Genomic DNA, 20651 nt, shown 5'->3' with positions numbered 1-20651 from the left:
ATGAACCATATGCTTTGGAGTGGATCTGGATTTACTGCGAATAATTCGCATCTCACTTCTAGGACAATCATTGAGGTCGAACATCTGTCTAAATAAAGTTACCATGCAACAAGATCCACACAGTACCGACGTCATCACGAACATAAATTACTTCCCTGCCACCGGCGTCCCCATCCCAAAGTCAGAATGGAAAGTCAAATACCTAGACGACAGAGATGAATACACTCGTCCCATGCTCATCCGCGACGTACGAAAAGCCAATAAGACATTCGATCTAGACGTCAACGGCTTCACATTCGTCACATTACCGCACAAAGATAGAGTCGGCCGACACAGCAGCGAAGAAGACGTAAAACGAGGATACTACCCTGAGTTGGAAGAAGTGGTCAAGAAATTGTATAGCCCCACCGATGTTCTACGTGAACGACTTCGTCATAAGAAGCAAGGGATCTAACAACTCCACCAGAACCGGCGCATCAACTGTCCACGTCTTCAACCACGTAATCCGCGCCCACACCTCCCCCTCTCAAAAAGGCATCCAAGACGCCCAAGGCCGCTGGCAAGACATACCCTCCGGCCACCCACACGTCGACTACGCAGGCTCCGCGTCCGCCCTCTCCGGCACGCTCACTGAACTTTCCCTCCCCCCACACATACATACCCTCTTCACCACATCCACCCGCTACGCCTTCCTAAACTGCTGGCGGCCCCTCAAAACAGTCCGTCGAGATCCACTCGCCGTGTGCGACGCGACCACAGTGGCAGATAGTGATTACCAAGTCAGACTTAGGGAGTTCAGTCGCACAGGAAATAAGAGTGAGAATTATGTTTTGAGTTGTGGGGCGCTGGAGGAGAACAAGGGGATGGACATGGGGGAGGGGAAGATGCATGAGTGGTGGTATATGAGTGGGATGCAGCCGTGGGAGATGGTAGTTTTCAAGGGCTTGGATTCGAAGAGGGAGGAGAAGGGGTGGAGGTGTCCGCATACGGCGTTTAGGGTGGAGGGGAGTGAGGGGGAGGAGCCGAGGGAGAGTATTGAGGCGAGGGTTGTTGCTTTTTGGGAGTAGTAGTGTTGAGGGTGGTTGGTGGGTGGGGATTTGTAGAGGGCTTGCCGTACTTGTAGCCGATTGAAGAGGAAAGCTTTCTCTTGTGGATCCCTATAGCATACTTTCTTGCAACGGACAACTGATGGTAGCGGATCTGTTCAGCAGACTAGATGCTCGAAGATGAATTCATTCATGCATTGCTACTTGTGTGCTACGACGCACTTTCCTCAACGATGTGACGGTGTGCTGATATGTGTTCTCATCATACTCCTAGAAACATAATGACCGGTTGTTGAGACCCATCCACGATGCTAATGTTGTACAAATGAACCATATGCAATACCGAGGGTAGCGTCAGAGTCGGCATAAGCCACTAATAGTTGGTCCACAGTCCCGGCCGCACCGGCCTTGATCGAGGTGATCCTAGGCGTATGTTGGAGGTCGATAGCGGCCTTGGGGGCCTCTCAGGCCGTTCGCTTATACTGTGCAGATCGTGGAGGGAGCTTGGCCTGCGCAAATGATCGCTGTTTCGTCGTGATGCATCGTATAACCGACTACTCATCCTGGGCTCTCCTTGGTTGCTCGCTCTGAGATTTGACTGACCACTTGCCATCGCAGCCTGCTGTTCATCGTAGAGGTATTTTGTAAAGACAAAATCCCTCCATTTCAGCTCTTTCTTCAAAGCGACGAACTTCGGCTCTGCATAGACCTCTCGATTGGTCTTGGCCATGCCGTATTTGCAATGCTTGCGGTTGTAATCCTTGATTGCCTTGCCGAGCACTAGCCGAAGCGCCTCGCACGATCTTGTCCCAAGCTGGGCAACAACCATGTCGTCCGAGACGAGTCGACGTGCAAGTAACTTTTGACTTTTGTCCATACCCAATTTCCCCGGCAGGAGGCTGCGTCCACGCGTCCAGAAGGACGGCTTAGTGTAGAGTAATGTCTTGTGATGGTTTCCGCCTTCGCACCTGTGCAACCGGAAAGCGTACAGCTGCTCGAAGACGTACGAGATGTCGATTCCAATAGTTCGTGCTGGCTCCATGATGAAAGTACTGATGAACTCGCGGTCGCTATCCTTTAGCAGGCTCTGGGTGTTGTCGACGACAGTCTCACATGCTTTGTGGATGACATCAGCATATTCGAGAACTACGCGCGTCCCTTGAAAATTCAAAAGGCTGGTGTTCCGCGTAAAGAGGTTTGTGGTGAACAGATTGGGAGAACATGCAGCGAGAGCATAATGAAGCTCGTGAAAGTCGACGTCGTAGCTGTATACCAATATGTCGAGGAGAAGGCGGACAAGAAGATCGACTGCGGCAGCCTTGTCCTGAGGTAGCTCCAAGTTTGTATCATGGCCTAAGATCTGATCTGGTCGGAAGGGGTATGATTCAAAGGGGTGGTGGGAGGTTTCGATCGAATTACGTGGTGTGATGGGCGGGTGGTGGCTTGCGCTGTACGTTTGTTTCGTTGACCCTGCGCTCAGGTTGCCTACACCCTCCTGAGACAGTTCTGGCATTACGAAAGCCCCTTGTGAGGAAATGAATGTTGCTGAGGATAGCGAGAGAGACGACGCTGATACCGACTGCAATTGCCCACAGGGCTGAAAGGAAAGAATGAGGGAAGCTTAGCAACAAGCGCGAGGGTGTCGCTGTGACCCTATTGAATTTCCTTACCACGATCAACGTAACCATCGTCAGGTTGCGACCTGTAGGGGTCCGAAGCGGAGTCATTGGTCGTTTGACTGACCTATCCACAGCCCGAAGTTGCGCGGTTTCCGTCATTGCAGCGGATGATTTGTTGGAAAAGTCTGGATCACATGTTCAGAGCCGATAATATTTGTATCATCCAGCTTATCTTAACCGTTAAGCTGCGTTATTCGTGATGGACCAATACGCCAATTGACTCTACTAAAGTATGGTTTAGTAGAGGAGGCTGAAGGGGCGACATGCTCAAGAGACATGATTGTCGTGCAAACAGTTTATGGGTGAGCCTGCGTTCCATGGCGTACTGGAGAATTCATTGAAGCGTGATGTGAGAAGTCATGGGAAGATTGGAGTTGGACATGTGAAAGTAGAAAGGCGAGGGGTGAATGCAGGGATATCATGCATGACGCCACAGCCGAGGCGTGGAGGAGCCAAAATTGTCTCGGCTTATCGATAATCAAAATTATCGCCGTCCCACTCTCTACCACCCACCAGACAGTGCAGCGCAGTGCTTCTGACATTGCATAGTCAAGGTGGCGTCGATTCCTTTCCGATTCAAATCAGGTGGCAGCGGCAACAATATGGCGCCCATCGCTGCGACAGCGCACCATCACCGGAGCACGACCAAGAAGGACAAGAAGGGCTTCAAGTCCCGCCATGCCACCAAAGGCGCCCTGAAGGAGCAGAGCAAGGGTTAGTCCCTCGCCGCCACCGCACCCAACTCTGCTGACAGAATCTTCTAGGCAAGGTCAACTCCCTCTCGTTCGAATTCGGCAGTCGCAAAACCCCCCACCAGCAAGTCATGAGCAAGTTCGACCGCCGCAACCGCGCCAAGCAGCTGCGCATCAACAAGGACCACGAGCACGCAAAGTCGTCCAACGTATTCGCCGGCAAGGACGGTGCGCCGAGGATCACCGCCCTCATCCCGCTATGTTCGGACGTCTCCACCGCGGAAGCTGTCCGCAGCCTGAACGCCAGTCTGGACATCGAAGAGGAGGTTCCCGAGGCAGGATGGACACGCACAAACGTCGACCGTTTTAAGCAAAAGGTGCAATATTTGATCGTCAAGAGGGATCTTCTGGCCGCTCTCGACGCCTGCCGTGTCGCCGATTTTGTCGTCTTCATTCTGTCGGCGCACGAAGAAGTCGACGCAGAGGGCGAGCTGATCATGAAGTCGGTTGAAAGCCAGGGTATTTCAAACACCTTCACAGTCGTGCAAGGATTGGACAAGGTCGAACCCGCCAAGGTCAGGCCTTCAGTCGTCTCGTCGCTCAAGTCATACATCACCCACTGGCTCCCTTCGACCGAGCGCGTCTACTCTCTCGATAACCGCCAAGAAGCCGCAAACCTCGTCCGATCGCTGTGCACAACTACCACAAAGGGTGTCAGATGGAGGGACCAGAGGAGCTACATGTTCATTGAGGATATCGCGTGGCCTGGAGGCAAGTCGGTCGTCAACGCGGACGGCACCGGTGATGTTGTCATTACCGGCGTCGTGCGTGGGCTTGGGTTGAAGGCCGACAGGCTGGTTCAAGTGGGAGATTGGGGTGACTTCCAGGTCGACAAGATCGTAGCCGCCCCACTAGAGACGAGGAAGAAGCACAAAGAGGAAGAGATGGCCGTTGACACAGACGGCGATGGCATTCTGGAGCGTCCCACAGAAGACCAGGACGACCTAGCAGATCTCGCACCAGAGGAAACAATCATGGACGACGTGACCAACTACGCTACGTCTATTGCGCCATCCGAGCGCAAGGGTGTCTTACTAGACGACCACCACTATTTCTCAGACGAGGAGGAGGAGGTTGCGCCGGCCAAAAAGAGGCGGCTACCAAAGGGCACAAGTGACTACCAGTCTGCATGGTACCTCGACGACATGTCTGATTCGGGATCGGATCTGGAAGATTTTGATATGGAAGTTGACGAAGATGCCCAGAGCCAGCCTGCGCACCCTGCAGATGGTGTAGAGGGCATGGACATTGATGGCAAGGCTATGACCGAGGGCGCTCCTTCAGAATACCCGCAGTCGGAGATGTTCCTAGACCCATCACCAGAGGACGAGGCCGCGCAGATCGAGGAGTACCGGAAGTCTAGAAAGACAGAAGAGGACGAAGATCTCGAGTTCCCTGACGAGATCGAACTACATCCCAACGTGAATGCGCGAGAGCGTCTCATTCGCTACCGAGGACTGAAGAGTCTAAGGAACAGCACATGGGAGACAGAAGAGGATCGACCATACGAGCCGGAAGAGTGGCAGCGACTGCTCGACATCTCCGACTACAAGCGCACAGCGACCAAATTCATGCGCGAAGCCTGGGCTGGTGGTGTCAAGCCCGGAACTCGGGTCAGCGTTCACATTCGCGGTGTCCCGCTACAATTCCAGGAGATGCAGTCACGGCCCATGGCCATGTTCTCGCTCCTCAGACACGAGCACAAGCGCACAGCCGCCAACTACAGTATACTACTCAGCTCTGAGCATGAGGGTCCGATCAAGTCGAAGACTGAGATGATCGTGCAGTGCGGACCGAGGAGGATAGTCATCAACCCTGTAAGTTACCTTGAGCTTCTGTCTTATCACTAGATACTAACAGCACCCAGCTCTTCTCCTACGCTGGCAACACACCAAACAACGTGCACAAGTTCTCTCGATTCCTCCACCCTGGCCAGTCGGCCATAGCATCTTTCATCGGACCGCTAACCTGGGGCAACGTCCCTCTCCTCTACTTTACTCGCACAACCCCCTCTCCCGACCACCCCTCCTCCCTTCGCCTAATCGCGACCGGAACATCACTCCCACCCTCCACCAACCGCATCATCGCCAAGCGCATCATCCTGACAGGCCACCCTTACAAGATCAACAAGCGCGTCGTCACAGTGCGCTACATGTTCTTCAACGACGGCGACGTCAAGTGGTTCAAGAGCTTACCACTATGGACCAAGCGCGGAAGGAGCGGTTTCATCAAGGAGAGTCTGGGTACGCACGGATACTTCAAGGCTACTTTCGATGGCAAGATCAGCCCTATGGATGCTGTTGCTGTCAGTTTGTACAAGAGGGTCTACCCGAGAGGCGCGAGAGCGTGGAGGGGCGAGCTGGAGCAAGCAGGTGAGATGCAACAAGCAGCTTAGAAGGGTACTACGCGTCAATGACTTTTATGATATCATGGGGCTCTTAGATAGGCTAAAATGGGTATGGAGTTTTGTTGTTCGTCTTCCATAAGTTACCTGGATCAAACATCTATGAACCACATCCGTGAAGTAAACGCCGTGAAATGCTTATACGAAGGATACTTTTCACCGCCAACGCCTTTACAAAGTCTTGAGCTGCATTAAGCCATGTCTCCCCAGACCTTACTTCCTAGCAAACCTCTCAAGCGCCGGTCCATAATCCTTCTTCAACCTCTCCTTCCTCTCAATCTGCCTCTTCTGCATATTCTTCAACGCCTCCCTCGCCCTCTCCTTCTCCTCATCAATCACATTCTTCGTCCCACTCTTCCTCAAATACCTCCTCAGCGCCGAATTCCTACCCTTACCCCTCTTCTTCAACATATCCACCTTATCTGGTTCCTTCTCTCCTCTCGCAGCGCGATATTCACGTTGCCTCTCCTCATTAGACGCGAGATCGAGGTTACCGACGAAGTTGGGGTCGAGCGCAATCATCTCAGGTTGGATCTTCTCAAGCAGGGCATGCACTTCAGTTTCGCGGCGCTGCTTGGAGGTTTCGTAGGGGTTGGTGCCGGGCTCGAGGGTGTCTGGGTTGGGTTCTCCGGAGCCGGGCACGATGATGGAGGAGAAGCCTTTGTCGTGCGATATGCCGAGAACGTCTTCGAAGGGGCAGAAGCGCACGCGGCCTACGTTTAGGCCTTCGCCGCCCCAGCCCATGTACGGCATGATGGGGGGTGCGGCGTCTTCGGGGTTCCGTCGGAAGATGTCATCTTTGTAGATGGAGGTTTGTGTGCCGAAGCCGACGGCTGTGAGGTTGCGGTCCGAGATGGAGAGCGTGGTGCCCGGGACGCGAAGGTGGGTTTGGTACATCTCTTTGAACATGCGGACGTCCCAGACGGACATGCGTCGGTCTTGGGATGTGCTGACCATGTATGTTCCTGATCTGTCGACTGCGATGCTTCGGACGGGGCCGCGATGTGGGAGAAGTTTGACGAGGGGCGTGGCGCTGTTGGGCGACCAGAGTGTTACGAGACCTTTTTGGTGGCCAACGTGCAGGATTGCGTTGTGTGGATTTTGTGCGAAAGCTGTCGCGGGACCGAGCTTTGTGTATAGTTGTGGTAGTGACTGTCCGGTCGAAACATCGGTATATCGTATTATACCTGCGGTCGATACCGAGGCGAGGAGGAAGTGGTATGGGAGGTATTCGAGGTGTGTGGCTTCAGAGTGGTTCTTGAGCTTGTGCATCTCCACGCCGTCGCCCGAGTAGATGTAGACACAGTTTTTCTGTGCTACCGCGAAGTTCTTCTGGTTGCTCGTGTGCAGCCATCGCGCATCTCGCACCGTCTCATTTAGTTGCAGTTCGCAGCCGACCTTTCCGTCTCGCCAGTCAAAGGTCGCGACATGTCCTTTCCTGCCTGCGATCAACAAGTCGCGGCCGTTGCGACTGTATTCGCATACGTCGTAAGGACCGAGACCATCTAGTTTCAACTCGAAGCCCTTCTTTGCCGTTTCCAGACCAACTTCCCGCTTGATCTCGTCTTGTCGCACCTTATATGTCCTTTCCAGCTCATTTTCGGTTTCCAGTAGTCCTGGGTTGTTCTCGAGCAGAACTTCGACATTCTTCGCTTCTATCGCTGCCTGCTTGTTCTTTGCCTCAAGCGATGTGATATTTCTCCGCAGCTTCTTGTCCTTGACTGTTTTCGGCCGTATGCGGTCGCCGCGCCCATATTGCTTTGTGGCCGATTCGGTGAATTCAGCGATCGCGCGGGTGTCTTCGTCGTCTATGGGCGCCGCGTTTTGCGACTTGCGCCGCGGTTGCGCTGTGCTGGGCTTGGAGCCGCGTTCGGTGGCCATAATGCAGTTGCGGTGGCTGGCAGCCTTTTTGTGACGACAGGTGGAACTTTGATCCGCTTCGTAAGCTAGTTTTGTGACTGAGGAATCCCCTGCACGTATTCGTTGAGAGTGTATGCGCAAAGGCTACTGGTCGCGAATGCCCCAGTCCTAGAATTATTTCTGCCGGCCTTCACCGCTTCGAAATCTTGGCGACACTAGTGATGCACCTGTGGACAACTCAAACTCCACGCCTCTATCGCTGCATTTACGTTCCGTTGATTCCACCAGAAATTGAATGCCAGGTCCACTGATGTCCATTAATGACTCCGAGCCGCGGTAATCTGGGTCAGACTTAATAAGCGGTAGTATCTCAGCGTGGCATCTACCCTGTGTCCCACCACGAGAGTTATGTTTGTGTGCCCACATTTTTCCTTTCTCGGATTTCAATGTTTGCGCTGGAACTGGAGGTGCTCTTACTCTGTTTTTTTGGGGCTTGATGTAGGGTTCGTCGCCTCGGCATTGCTCGACATTTGAAGTTGAGGTAAAGGTTGAGCGGCCGCTTGATTGTCTGCAGCTGCTTGAGCTTGAGCTTGAGCTTCGGCGTTGCTTCGACAAAGCTGGAACGCAGCAGCTCGGGCGCGACTCTTAGCCTTTGCGGCTTCTGATGGCTTCCTACATTGCCCTTTACGACCCATTGCAGTAGGTAGAGAGAGCTTGGAGAGAGATAGAGGAGGCTGGAGAAGCTGAAGTTTTAGTAGAGGTCGAGACAGCTTCGAGGCTGTGTGCTTAGTGTATATGCTCACGTGTGCGTACAGGGCTCTAGACGATGGTTGATACTCAGTGCCGAGATCGCAGTGTCACATGCTGCTCATGTCTTGCGCAGCTGCAGCTTCTCTCACTGGCTCTTGCCTTCACCTTGAGTTCGGCCCAAACAAACAACGTATATCCGCATGGCTCACTTAGACGTCTCTCTCTCAATCCCACCGCCGTACAGAGTCTCATTAACCCCATTCCACTCACAATACTTCACATACTACCCTGCAACCCCAGTCGCCAACGATGGGAGGCCGCCGCAATGTGCACGCTTACAACCAGGACGAGATTGATAGGTGCGTATAAATAAGGTTCACCAAGGCGATTGATGATAGCATAACTACCAATCAAACAAGTCATTCGCTGTTCCATTCGACCCGCTGCTAACTATTATTACAAGGCTCCAGGGCATCCCGCTTCCCATGAAGATCAAATGTGGCCGGTGCCACAAGAACCTCCCTCAAGTCAAGTACTCCACGAAGCAGCTGACCGATGCACGAATCCAAATCAAGGCCTCAAGCAAGATCATCAAGCCTATCAACTGTCACAGTTGCACTGGGCAGCAGAAGGTCGAGATCGAGTGCACCATGTGTGGCAAGACAAAGGGCCTGGAGGACTTCGCCAAGTCGCAGCGTGCCAAGCCAGACACTGCCAAATGCTTCAAGTGTGTTGAGGCTCAGCTTGCTGATGAGGCCGTCGACGGAGACCGCTACGAGGATCCGCAAAAGGCCTTTGTTCCGCCCGACCACTCCCAGGGTCAATTTCCCGAGTACTGGTCCGCAGCTACGAGTGACACATCTTCTACTTATGTGGGTTTCCATAACGACTGTCTGTGGAAAATTTACTGACCTCTACAGGGAGATGATGAGTGGAAGACTGTCAACGGCATCAACCAACGAACCGAGCGCAAAGACACTGGCAATGGAGGAATAGCGCTATCGGCTGGCTTCCAGAAGGCTATGTCCATCAACGGTTCAGCTGATGAGAGCCTCATCGGCACCGAATACTCCTTCCCAGCTGGCCATGGAAACGCCAACACCGACGGCTGGAGCGAGGTCCGCACCAAGTCCTGGCATACCCAGTCCAACGCGGCTCCCAGTGCAAGCTCTGGCTTTAACCCCAACGCTTATCGTCGCTCGACTAGCTCAGTTACCGGATCTTCCCACACCTTTGCCTCCAGCATGGCTGAGCGATCTGATACTTCAGAGATTCGTCCTAATGGATGGGCTAAGATCCGTGCTGTTCCCCGGGGTCCTCCCATGGTATGTTTCATCACGATAGCAGAGTGCTAAAGTATCTCCACGATTAATACTTGCACCTTGAATCGTGGCAAGAAACCATGCTGACAATTTCGCAGATGCCTATGGGTGATACTGTCCGACAGACTGGATCCACTGTCGATGCTTGGGACTCGGATGAGGAAGACGAAGAAGACGAGGACGATGATGACAGTGACGACGACACGGTCATCTAGTCACTTGACCCCGGTATATGAAAATGACAGAGATGGAAAGGCATGCACAACGGACAAGATCCTGACTCTGCGAGGGTATGCGGGAGTTTGGAGTTGACTTGCATCATAAGATTTAGCTGTGGTCATGACGGCGAATGGTCTACCACGTGCTGTCCCCAGCGGAGGGACGTACATAGGACTACAAAAGTTGAAATCTTGAATCGATAGCGTTATGGTTAGACCTATCGCGCGACTCTGGTGACAGTGAAAGTAATGCTGTCAGGGGTAGACTAATCCGGAAAAAGCGACTAATTGCCACCACGTGATCGCGCGCCGTCGCCCGGACCCCAACGCGCCTTCCTGAGCATGTCACACCCCACTCACACCCAGCGCAGTCGCAGAACCACGACTGTTCCGCAACACTTTCTTTCAAACTACTTTCGTTTTAATCGCTCTCACAGTAGGAAATAGATACAGGCAATATGTAAGTCAAGTTTCGTTATTCGACTCAATGAGCGCGCAAAACTAATGAGTGGCGACAGGAGCGGACGACGACCTAGAGGCGCAGGCATTCGGGGACCGCACTCTGCCCTGACTGACTTTCTGGCCGTGAGTGACATCTGTTCTGGGGACAAGACTGCTCAACACTAGAGACTTGCGACATGAAGATCGAAAGCGGCTGGGCTCTTGCTCGATAGCGGCGGCGCAAACCTCACGGTGCATGATGTCTGAGAGAACTACGGGCTAATAATTCACCTCTAGGCGAACAACATCTCTGCAGCAGAGATTCGCGATTCGTACGAACAGCGCCGTCAACAAGCCGAGCGAGACGCAGCAGAAGCAGGAGATAATGGCGAGGGACCTTCAAATGCTGGTGAAGATGACGAAGATGTCGAGGAGGACCTACAAGCCGAATCCTCTGCAATGGCAGCTGAGCGCACTCGCAAACGTAAACGCAACCAAGACGAGGCCATAGCGAAGATCAAGAAGGGCAAGGCGGCAAAGAAGGCATCGAAGAAGAAGAGCAAGAAGAAGGGGTCAGACGATGAATCTGACTTTGGAGATGCGATGGACATGTACAAGAAAGCGAAGCCACTCCCTGGGCAATTGGAGAACTGCGAAATTTGCGACAAGCGGTTTACCGTCACACCATACAGCAAAGCTGGTCCAGACGGTGGTCTCCTGTGTACACCATGTGGAAAAGAGATGGTCAAGGATGCGAAAGCAGAGAAGAAGCTTGCTAAGCCCGTGGTGCGAAAGGGTCGCAGGAAAATCGAGAGCAACCGCCTTGATGGTATGACACAGCGCGGACCCAAGACACTTCAGCAATTGTGCATCGAGAAGCTCGCCAAACATTCGGAAGACATTGACGAACTGGGCGAGATGCCAGAGGGTATCATGAACCGGATTAGCGAGATCTTCTCCAAGAAGCGAGCGATGAACTCCAACACGATGAAGCTGTTCCTCCAGTCAGACATGCAGTCGATCGCAATTCACGAGGCGGCATATCTTGAGACCGAGGACTACGACCAGATCTTTGCCGTTTGCCCAAACGTCAAACGTCTGTCCTTGCGCAACTGCTGCCAGTTCAAGGACAGCAACATCGATTACATGAATGAGAAGGCCAAGGCACTCGAAGAGATACAGCTGCTAGGGGCCAATCTTGTCTCTAACGACAAATGGATCGAACTCTTCATTGCTCGGGGCCAAGATCTCAAGTCGCTGAAAGTCGAGTGGTTAGACGCCGCGTTCGACGACCAAGTAGTTGAGGCACTCTCCACCTTCTGCCCCAACCTTGAACGCCTCAAGATTGAACGCTGCAAGAAGATCGGCCCGGACAGCATCGACGCTATTGCTCACTTGAAGCACCTGAAGCATCTTACACTCCGCTTCTACGACCCCATTACGCGTGAGAAGCTCGTCCATCTAATCGACTCTGTCGGCGACAATCTTCGCACCCTGTGCCTAGAGCATTTCCTGGACAACACAACAGAGCCCACCGATGATGTCCTCGAAGCCATTCACAACAAGTGTCACTATCTCAGCAAGTTCCGCTTCATAGAGAACAATGAGTGCACCGACGCCGGCTACGTTCAGCTCTTCACCAACTGGACCAACCCACCGCTCCACTACATCGACGTCAACTCAACACGCGATTTGGATAACACAAACCCTGACGGACCCGAAGACGAGCCCATCGGTCTAGCATCCGATGGTTTCCGCGCCCTCATGGCCCATTCCGGCTCGCGCCTCGAGTTCCTAGACATCTCCTCCTGTCGCCACATCTCCCATGCTACCTTCACAGAAATCTTTGACGGCAAGAAGGAATATCCTCATCTTCGCGAGATCAACCTCTCCTTTTGTCCTGTCGTCGACACGGAGATTGTAGCTGGCGTTTTCCGGTCGTGTCCCGCTATCAAAAAGGTAGTTACTTTCGGTTGCTTCCAGGTCGCTGACGTAGTGGTACCGAGGGGTATCGTGTTGATCGGAGCGCCGCGGGCACAGGACCAGATTGAGCAGTTTGGTGACGTGGTGTTGGATTATCAGAGGGAGAACGAAGAAAGTATGGGACACATGCGTGCTATGGGACGTATTGTTCCTGTTGTGGGTTAGGTGGTGTCAGGGATTCTCGCGTAAATGTGTGAAATGGGTTCTTCAAAAGCGGTGTATGGGCGTATGCATGGTATGGCGTACTGGAGGATTGGTGTGTTCATATTCACGCGCCCACGTCTAGGGGACAGCGCAGTGGCGATGGGCGTTCTCTGTTTGTTGTATGCGATATGATATAGATGCTCATGGATGTCAATCAGTATGCGCAGTTCTCCGATTTCTCAGAGCTTTACATACACTCTTGCACTTTGCAATGTGTCCACCAGATGATGGATACATTGATCGTGCAAGATTCGAGATGAAGATCGGAAGTGTGGGATGCGCAAGGGTCTTTGGCATCGAGTAGGCGTATGCAGATGCTGGACGCTAATAGATACATAATACATCGTACTTTTCAAACGCGTCCGTTTCCCTCGCGGAGACGTCTCGCTTGTCCGAGTCGTTAACATGGTGATTAATAACAGAGTAGCTACGCATGTTTTCCCAAGTCCAACCGGTGTCTACGCCCCCAGCATAGATGCACTACTCCACTAGTCGTACCCAGTTCATACCTTGCTTAACCAGATCATGAATCCAAATTGTACCACATAGCTATAAACGAACAAAAACTGAGTCCTCCTCGACTTCTGACCTGTCTTGATATCCTGGTATCCGACGGGTGCAGGAGCCCCAAAGGCGTCTTGGGGTTTGTTGTCGGGCAACAGCACGTATTTCAGGCTCCTCAACAAAAAGAACGAGTTCGCGCTGAAGCAATAAAGAAATATAACCCAGCCGACCCATGAGCTACTAAAACCGATCCAGTTGGCCAAGTTGGTGATGAGCAGAGATACGATAACGTGGACAAACTTGTAGCCGCTGTATGCGACAAGGTCGAGGAGTTGCGAGGAGCTGCTGATGGCGAGGAGGAAGGTACCGGTTCGGATGATGAGAATCTCGAGCAGAGTGACGGCGATGGCTACGGTAGCGGTTTTGCCCAGGAGTTCGGGGTTAAAGGCGCCGCGTAGACCTGCGAACAGGGTTGACAGCAGAATGTAAGTCACCAAGGCCATGGTGGGTATGTACATGTCTGGTGAGTTGACATCTTCTCGGGGAGGTTGGTATAGTAGTGCGGCGGAGGCTGATGGATCGGCCGTGTGTTGACGTTGGCGCGACCAAGGACGGTGCCACCATGGGAAGAGGATGATGCGTAGTTTGTTGAGGACGTAGGAATTTGTGACGTTGAAGTAGTGCTTCAGCGCAGATACTGAGACAAGGCGTCCTAGCTGGAATGGTATCAGTACTCTGTTCATGGACGGGATGCCTGCGCTGTGCCTTGCGGACATACGTTCTGTTCCATGTAGTGCTGCCCTGCATCCACGGCGCTCTTTCCCATCTGGAACCCTAATTGAGCAGTGGGATCGTTGATGAAGCCGCCGAACGACGGGTGCACGCCATACCCGCCCTGTTGAGGCGGCATTCCCCCTGCTTGTGACCCATAGCCATAGCCGCTCTGAGGTTGTGAAGGGGGTTGCGGGGGAGGTGGTGACCGTAGCTGAGGGACTGTGGAAACGTGTTGTGGAACGGGGTGGTGTACTTGATGAAGTTAATACACGGCATCTACAGGAGGCATGATGGAGCGCGTCTTTACGTACAAGGTGGTGAATGCGCCGGTGGTGGGTTGCCGTAGTTGGGGCGCTGCATCTTTGCGCGTCGGGGTGCTGGTCGGTGCAGCGAGTGCCGTGTCTAAGAGAATGCAAAAGACGAAGGAGCCGGAGTTTTGTGATGCGCAATTGGACACGTCGCCGTCAATGTTGGTTGAATTTCTGCCTTGAGCTGCGGTGTCGTTGGCACCTCCGAATTCCGACCATCTGGCAAGAGCGTGCACGGCCCGTCGTCATATCCCACATGTGCCCGCCGCACCACCACGTCTCCCTTCCGCAACATTCCCGCCGCCTTTCACCCTCGCCATGTTGGATACCTTCGAGATATTGACCACTTCCGGCGTAGTCCTGTGGTCGCGCACATATGTCCCGGTCGGCGCAAACGTCATCAACAGTTTAATACGGGATGTCTTCATCGAGGAGCGCGTGCAACCGCACGCCGAAGATGCCGGCGCCAAACCTACATACAAGAAGGAGGGATATACTTTGAAGTGGACCGCGGCGAAGGATCTTGGCCTCATCTTTGTGGTATGAACCCAGTCCTCGTTCCATCAATGGATCGAGATAGCACCACGGCGCAATGCGACGCAGACACGCGCAATAGCTGACTCTGTCATAGGCCGTCTATCAAAGTCTAGTACACCTGACATGGGTCGACAAGCTCCTCGACAACGTGCGCGCGCTCTTTGTCGGTCTCTATGGCGAGCAGCTGAAGACGGAGCACAGCAGTGTGGTCAACTGCGACAAATTCGGCGCCTACTTCGACCGACAGATGCATGACTTGGAAGGTGCAAGCGACTCTGGCGCACCAAGCATCAAGCTCACCACTCCCGAATCGAGTACCGACAACGACAGCGCCGACGAAAGCGTGCCTAAACCAGCGGCACTACAGAAACCACAGCAGTCCTTGTACGATACGAGTGCCGATTCAACACCAGTACCCACGCCAGATACGTCGAGACCTACTACGCCGGCGCAAAGTCAGCTTTTGACTGGAAAGGCAAGACCGTTTGGAGGGAAGATGTCACGGAGAGACAAGAAGAAGGCTTCAGCATTCAGCTCAGCGCCAGTATCATCGGGCGACGAAGCATCAGCGAAGAAGAAGGGCAAGGGCTCAGCAAAGAAGGGCAGAGTGTGGGGCGAATTTGGCGCAGAAGAGCAGGACGACTCTATTCTGGACTATTCGACATCAGACATCCAGGGCGACGCCTCTGGAAACGAGGCGCTTGAGGAGATCCGACCAGAGACATGGGGCCACAAGACAAAGAAGGGCGAGTTCGTGCTAAAAGATCTCGACGAAGAGATGGATGAGATAATCGCAGCACAGAACGCGAAAAAGGACAAGGAAGCACCCGCAGCCTCCGGCGGACTGGTTGGGTCCAGTTTGGGTGCGATTGGTGGCCTGTTCAGGAACGTGGTTGGTGGCAAGACACTCACCAAGGAGGACTTGGCAAAGCCTCTCAAGGGAATGGAACAACACCTTCTTCGCAAGAATGTGGCTCTCGAAGCTGCAGTGCGATTGTGTGAGAGCGTCGAGCGTGATCTCGTGGGCATGAAGACTCCCAGCTTTACCAGTCAGTTGACACCCCTGTCGCTCACTATATTCAGCTACTAACTATCGCAATAGCAATCGAAACGACGCTAAAGTCCTCCATGGAAAAGGCTCTGACCAAGATGCTTACCCCTACGTCCTCCCTAGACCTCCTTCGTGAAATTCAACACACCAACGCCACTACATCCCGTCCCTACGTCATCTCCATTGTCGGTGTAAACGGCGTAGGAAAGTCGACAAACCTATCCAAGATCGCCTTCTTTCTATTGCAAAACCACCATCGCGTGCTCATTGCAGCAGCGGATACCTTCCGTTCCGGTGCTGTCGAGCAACTACGCGTACACGTAGATAGACTGAAGGAACTATCGCAAAGAGAAGGAGGTCAGGTTGATTTGTTCGAAAAGGGCTATGGCAAGGACGCTGCAAACATTGCAGCAGATGCCGTTACCTTCGCTTCAAAGAACAGCTTCAACGTAGTTCTCATCGACACCGCTGGTCGCCGACACAACGATCAACGTCTCATGTCTTCTCTTGAGAAGTTTGGCAAGCTAGCCAACCCAGACAAGATTCTCATGGTAGGAGAAGCGCTTGTCGGCACAGACTCTGTGGCGCAGGCACGCAACTTCAACGCTTCTTTTGGTGCAGGGAGAAACCTCGATGGATTCATTATTTCAAAATGCGATACCGTCGGCGATATGGTGGGGACGCTGGTGTCAATGGTGCACGCGACAGGCATCCCAGTGGTGTTTCTAGGCACCGGACAGCATTACAGTGATCTAAGGACACTTAATGTTAGTGCCATCACGAGGCTGCTCATGAGCTGAGTTTCCACCGAATGACCAGAATCCTGTACTTTAGCCTATGCAATATTAATATTCATGGATCTCTGACCACGGCAGGATATAAGACCAGAACAACCCACTGTTAGCAAGTTAGATGCCAATGCAAGCCCACGTCCAGTCAAGCCTCAAGCGTGGCTAGTGACCCACCAACCCCGTCGTGGCGCATGGAGCAAACCTGATCTCCGTCCCATTGAAGCTTAGCCGTGGCTAAGTCACTGCGCCATAACCGTTTCGGCAGATTTTGGATGTAAGGCCTCCGTACACATTCACTCGACAAAGATCCATTTCACCAGGTGTCAAAAACGATGTTCTTGCCATCACTGCTCGGAAATTGCCGTTAAACGGCAAAAACGGCAGACTAGGTGTAACGGAGCAATGCCCAGCAGCTCTTGTTGAATGCATTACCTTGTTTTGCAGAGATTGTTCGAGTTTCGCGGTGGGAAAATGACGACACCGGCGCTCGTCCCCGCGTGCGCCTTCGACGTTCACGCCTCCCAAGCTTTACAGCATGCGCGCTATCGTCTTGGATCGACGTAACCGGTAGGCTAGACCGCCCTTCAGCCTCTAACCATCCTGCGTTCCGGCCTCCGGGTTCGCTCGACTTGCCCCTGGTTCATCTTGTTTGGTAGACCATGCGCCTAGTCGGAACGCATGTGCCGTCCATGTACTATGACACCGAATGTTTATGGGGAAACGCCAGAGTCTGGGTGCTATGATGCAAGCGCCGTTGTGGAAAGGGTGTCACTGGAACCGATACATCAAAGGCAGCTCGACCTGGTAAATCCACACTGAAAACGACGCCCTCGTTTCGTGGCATCATTCACATCCTCGACGTCGCACATTATGTCTTCACCCAGCGCGTCTTCGCGGTCGGGTAGCCATCGCAGCAGCTCTTCGTCAGTGTCTGCTTTGTATTCAACGCTGGTACCATGTATAGTGGTCTCTGGAGTCCTCGTGGGTGCTTTCTTGCTATTGCGAGCAAAACAGAGGCGTTTGTACGCACCACGAACCTTCCACGATGCACTTCTCGAAGAGTACGTTCTATTACACATTTCCCTCTATATCTTCCATTGAGACTGACATAAACCACAGTGAGAAGACTCCATCAGCGGGTTCGAGCAAATTCGGCTGGATCAAGAAGTTCATGCATATTAGTGATGAATACGTCCTCAACCACCACTCCCTCGATGCCTACCTCTACATGCGCTTTCTCAAGGTGCTTACACTCATGGCCTTTGTCGGTGCTATCATCACTTGGCCAGTGCTATTCCCTGTCAATGCCACTGGCGGAGGTGGTGAATCTGGCCTGGATATCATCAGTTTTTCCAATGTCGAAAACGACGTTCGCTACTTTGCCCATGCACTCATGGCCTGGGTCTTCTTCGGTTGGGTCTTGTTCCTAATCGGAAGGGAGATGTTATACCTTGTCAAGGTCCGAAAAGCCTACATGTTGTCCACCTGGAATGCTAGTCGCATCTCGCAACGAACAGTCCTATTCACCGACGTGCCGGAGAAAGATCTATCGCTCGAGAGTTTACACACCGCGTTTCCACAAGTGGCCCAGATCTGGTTGGTACCTGACGTCAAGGATCTAGAAGATGACGTTGAAGAACTCGAGGAGAATGTACCCAAGCTGGAGGCTAGCGAGATCAAGTTCATAGCAGCTGTCACCAAGCAGCAGCAGAAGAAGGGTAGCGAGAAGAACGCAACCTACGATAAGGCATTGCGACCGACGCATAAACTGAAGCCTCTCATTGGACACAAGGTCGACTCCATTGGCTACTACCGCAACCAGATCAAGGAGCTCCTACCCAAGATCCAATCGGCTCAACAGTCCCATCTCGCTGGCAGGGAGAAGCTTGCAAGTGCCGTCTTCATCGAATTCGATACCATGGCCGCCGCCGAAGCCGCTTTCAACGAACACCAACATCGCAGACCAGCAAGTTTCGAATCCCGCCAGATGGGTGTCTTACCTGACGAGGTTATCTGGAAGAATCTCGGCATGGGCTCCAAAAACAGAAAACTTCGTCATATCCTTGCAAATATCTTCATCGCGCTTCTGATCCTGTTCTGGGCCATTCCCGTGGCAATTGTTGGTATCATCAGCAACGTCAATTATCTCACAGAGAACGTGCCGTTCTTGGCATGGATTGACTCGATTCCCGGGCCTATTCTTGGTGTAGTTACTGGACTTTTGCCTACCGTCCTTCTTGCCGTGCTGATGGCATTGGTGCCTATTATCTGCCGCTGTAGGTATCCCCTCATGCCTTTCTACTCCCAATTAGTACTAACAAATCCCAGTCGTCGCAAAACTTGCAGGAGCAGTAACGATGTCCGAAGTCGAGCAGCAGACTCAAACCTGGTACTTTGCATTCCAAGTAATTCAAGTCTTCCTGATCACGACCTTCACTTCCAGTGCCACCGCTGTGGCTAGTCAAATCGTCAGCGATCCGGCCTCGGCTATCTCCCTGCTGTCCAAGAATCTCCCCAAGGCTTCCAACTTCTACATCTCGTACTTCATTCTGTACGGACTTGCCAACGCTGCAAGGTACCTCTTCAACCTGATGGGGTTGGTGGGCGTGCTCATCTTGAGCAAATTCGCAAAGACCCCGAGAAAGAAGTACATGCGCTACGTGTCATTCACGGAGCCATCTTGGGGAGCGGAGTACCCTAAGTGGACTAACTTGGGCGTCATCGCGATCTCATACGCTTGTATCGCGCCACTTGTTTTGGGCTTCGCGACACTCGGTATCGGTTTCATCTACCTGGCTTACCGTTACAACATGATCTACGTCCACGACACTCACGTTGACACCAAGGGTGGCTTCTATGCTCGCGCGCTCGAGCAGCTCATGGTGGGGGTCTACCTTGGAGAGCTCTGTCTTTTGGGTCTTTTCGGTATCGGTATCGGCAACAGTGTCACATCTGCTGGTCCTACGGTGCTCCAGATAGTGCTGATCGTAGCAACGATCATCTTCCACGTCATGATGAAGCGCAAGATCAAGCAGATGGACTTGCTCGATGACTCGAACCATCCCCAACAGCACACCGACGCTGAAAGACATTCGGAAGGCAATGGCATGCACCCTGGGTACAATAATGTCAAACGCTCTCGCGAGGACAGCAGGCGATCTGAGCAAGCTCTGGTCTCTGGTTACAGAGAGGAAAGCCGCCAGTACGCTGGTGAGAAAGGCGCTGGCATGGCTCCTCCGTCAAACGCCCCGCCACAGCGATCCCTGCTCAAGAAAATGTTTTCTCCGCATACACTCTCCGTCAGCGAGATCTCCTCTTCTCTGATCACACGCTTCCGCCATCCTGTTCCAGCCTATACCCAGCAAGACGTTCTCGAAGCCTACCTACACCCCGCTTTGGCGCAACGCGAAGAGGTCATCTGGCTCGCGAGGGATCACGCTGGCGTTAGCAGGAACGAGGTTGCGGAGCTGACTGAGAGTCTGGGAAGCTATGGCGTCGAGGTCACAGATGAGGGCGCAATCATGAATGAGAAGGGCAAGGTCGAATGGGACGACAACAGTGTGAGGCAGGCGCCTCTATGGGACCACAAGGTTGTTTATTAGGGGTTTCCATCTGTTCTAACGAAGGAAGACGACGATGTTATTTTCGCGACACCAATAATTTTTATTATACCCTTAGCTGATACGATAATATGTTCAATTCACACGTTCCACGTCCTCGCACCATGCCGCAGTCGATGTTCCAGCCGCTCTCAACGCACACCGCCAATGTTACTCGTGGAAAGACTTACCGGGCTCGAGCGCCAAAGCCAGAAAAGGCCTCAGGTACGGTGACACCAAATGTGGGGGAATACGGACTACACTCGATCTGGTGCGGTGCCTGAGAGGCTTGCTGGACAAAAAAGGAACCAAGTCCACTACTTCGATGCCGGACGCTCTCCGTCATCGCCTAGTGGCCGCTTAGTGCAACGCAACGAACAATAAACAAAAGCTATGACGTCTTTGAACCGGAGACCTAGAACTTAGGG

General features: G+C 53.0%; 7 protein-coding genes across 7 annotated transcripts; 4 read left to right on the top strand and 3 right to left on the bottom strand.

The window, feature by feature from the left end:
- On the top strand, positions 1–1243 carry BKA58DRAFT_180148 (uncharacterized protein). Its single transcript, XM_046165368.1, has 2 exons — positions 1–396; positions 467–1243. Exons 1-2 carry the CDS (start codon positions 104–106, stop codon positions 1065–1067), a joined length of 894 nt encoding a protein of 297 aa, XP_046025482.1. The 5' UTR covers positions 1–103; the 3' UTR covers positions 1068–1243.
- Positions 1244–1419: 176 nt separating this feature from the next.
- Positions 1420–2824, bottom strand: BKA58DRAFT_411728 (uncharacterized protein; the record flags this gene model as incomplete). Its single annotated transcript, XM_046172314.1, has 2 exons — positions 1420–2311; positions 2790–2824. 2 exons carry the CDS (start codon positions 2822–2824, stop codon positions 1420–1422), a joined length of 927 nt encoding a protein of 308 aa, XP_046025481.1.
- A 401-nt stretch (positions 2825–3225) lies between these two features.
- Positions 3226–5935, top strand: BKA58DRAFT_385395 (uncharacterized protein). Its single transcript, XM_046170370.1, has 3 exons — positions 3226–3439; positions 3490–5294; positions 5345–5935. The coding sequence occupies exons 1-3, from the start codon at positions 3328–3330 to the stop codon at positions 5870–5872; spliced, it is 2445 nt and encodes an 814-aa protein (XP_046025480.1). The 5' UTR covers positions 3226–3327; the 3' UTR covers positions 5873–5935.
- Positions 5936–7866, bottom strand: BKA58DRAFT_385394 (NUC141 domain-containing protein). Its single transcript, XM_046170369.1, has one exon. It carries the CDS (start codon positions 7760–7762, stop codon positions 6095–6097), a length of 1668 nt encoding a protein of 555 aa, XP_046025479.1. The 5' UTR covers positions 7763–7866; the 3' UTR covers positions 5936–6094.
- Positions 7867–10392: 2526 nt separating this feature from the next.
- On the top strand, positions 10393–12700 carry BKA58DRAFT_180081 (DNA repair protein-like protein Rad7). Its single transcript, XM_046165366.1, has 3 exons — positions 10393–10491; positions 10550–10616; positions 10770–12700. Coding segments are annotated over exons 1-3 (1920 nt in total). The 5' UTR covers positions 10393–10489; the 3' UTR covers positions 12621–12700.
- Positions 12701–12891: 191 nt separating this feature from the next.
- Positions 12892–14393, bottom strand: BKA58DRAFT_180078 (YIF1-domain-containing protein). The gene is made up of 3 exons (XM_046165365.1): positions 14249–14393; positions 13942–14189; positions 12892–13879 (listed from the first exon to the last, which is right to left on the bottom strand). Exons 1-3 carry the CDS (start codon positions 14295–14297, stop codon positions 13163–13165), a joined length of 1014 nt encoding a protein of 337 aa, XP_046025477.1. The 5' UTR covers positions 14298–14393; the 3' UTR covers positions 12892–13162.
- A 170-nt stretch (positions 14394–14563) lies between these two features.
- On the top strand, positions 14564–20226 carry BKA58DRAFT_411723 (uncharacterized protein; the record flags this gene model as incomplete). The annotated part of the gene is made up of 5 exons (XM_046172313.1): positions 14564–14785; positions 14877–15831; positions 15885–16528; positions 17751–18900; positions 18953–20226. The coding sequence occupies 5 exons, from the start codon at positions 14564–14566 to the stop codon at positions 20224–20226; spliced, it is 4245 nt and encodes a 1414-aa protein (XP_046025476.1).
- Positions 20227–20651: the final 425 nt, after the last annotated feature.

The sequence above is a fragment of the Alternaria rosae genome, assembly GCF_020736505.1.
Source record: "Alternaria rosae strain MPI-PUGE-AT-0040 chromosome Unknown BKA58scaffold_5, whole genome shotgun sequence".
Taxonomy (NCBI): Eukaryota; Fungi; Ascomycota; class Dothideomycetes; order Pleosporales; family Pleosporaceae; genus Alternaria; species Alternaria rosae.
This window is presented reverse-complemented; position numbering and strand designations above follow the sequence as displayed.

Coding starts and splice junctions, on each gene's coding strand:
- BKA58DRAFT_180148 (XM_046165368.1), top strand. CDS start 104: ATGCAACAAGATCCACACAGTACCGACGTCATCACGAACATAAATTAC. Junction 397..466: donor GAAGAAGTGGTCAAGAAATT/GTATAGCCCCAC, acceptor CAACTCCACCAG/AACCGGCGCATCAACTGTCC.
- BKA58DRAFT_385395 (XM_046170370.1), top strand. CDS start 3,328: ATGGCGCCCATCGCTGCGACAGCGCACCATCACCGGAGCACGACCAAG. Junction 3,440..3,489: donor CCTGAAGGAGCAGAGCAAGG/GTTAGTCCCTCG, acceptor AGAATCTTCTAG/GCAAGGTCAACTCCCTCTCG. Junction 5,295..5,344: donor GGAGGATAGTCATCAACCCT/GTAAGTTACCTT, acceptor AACAGCACCCAG/CTCTTCTCCTACGCTGGCAA.
- BKA58DRAFT_385394 (XM_046170369.1), bottom strand. CDS start 7,762: ATGGCCACCGAACGCGGCTCCAAGCCCAGCACAGCGCAACCGCGGCGC.
- BKA58DRAFT_180081 (XM_046165366.1), top strand. Junction 10,617..10,769: donor CCCTGACTGACTTTCTGGCC/GTGAGTGACATC, acceptor ATTCACCTCTAG/GCGAACAACATCTCTGCAGC.
- BKA58DRAFT_180078 (XM_046165365.1), bottom strand. CDS start 14,297: ATGCAGCGCCCCAACTACGGCAACCCACCACCGGCGCATTCACCACCT. Junction 14,190..14,248: donor ACCGGCGCATTCACCACCTT/GTACGTAAAGAC, acceptor AACTTCATCAAG/TACACCACCCCGTTCCACAA. Junction 13,880..13,941: donor AGCACTACATGGAACAGAAC/GTATGTCCGCAA, acceptor ATACCATTCCAG/CTAGGACGCCTTGTCTCAGT.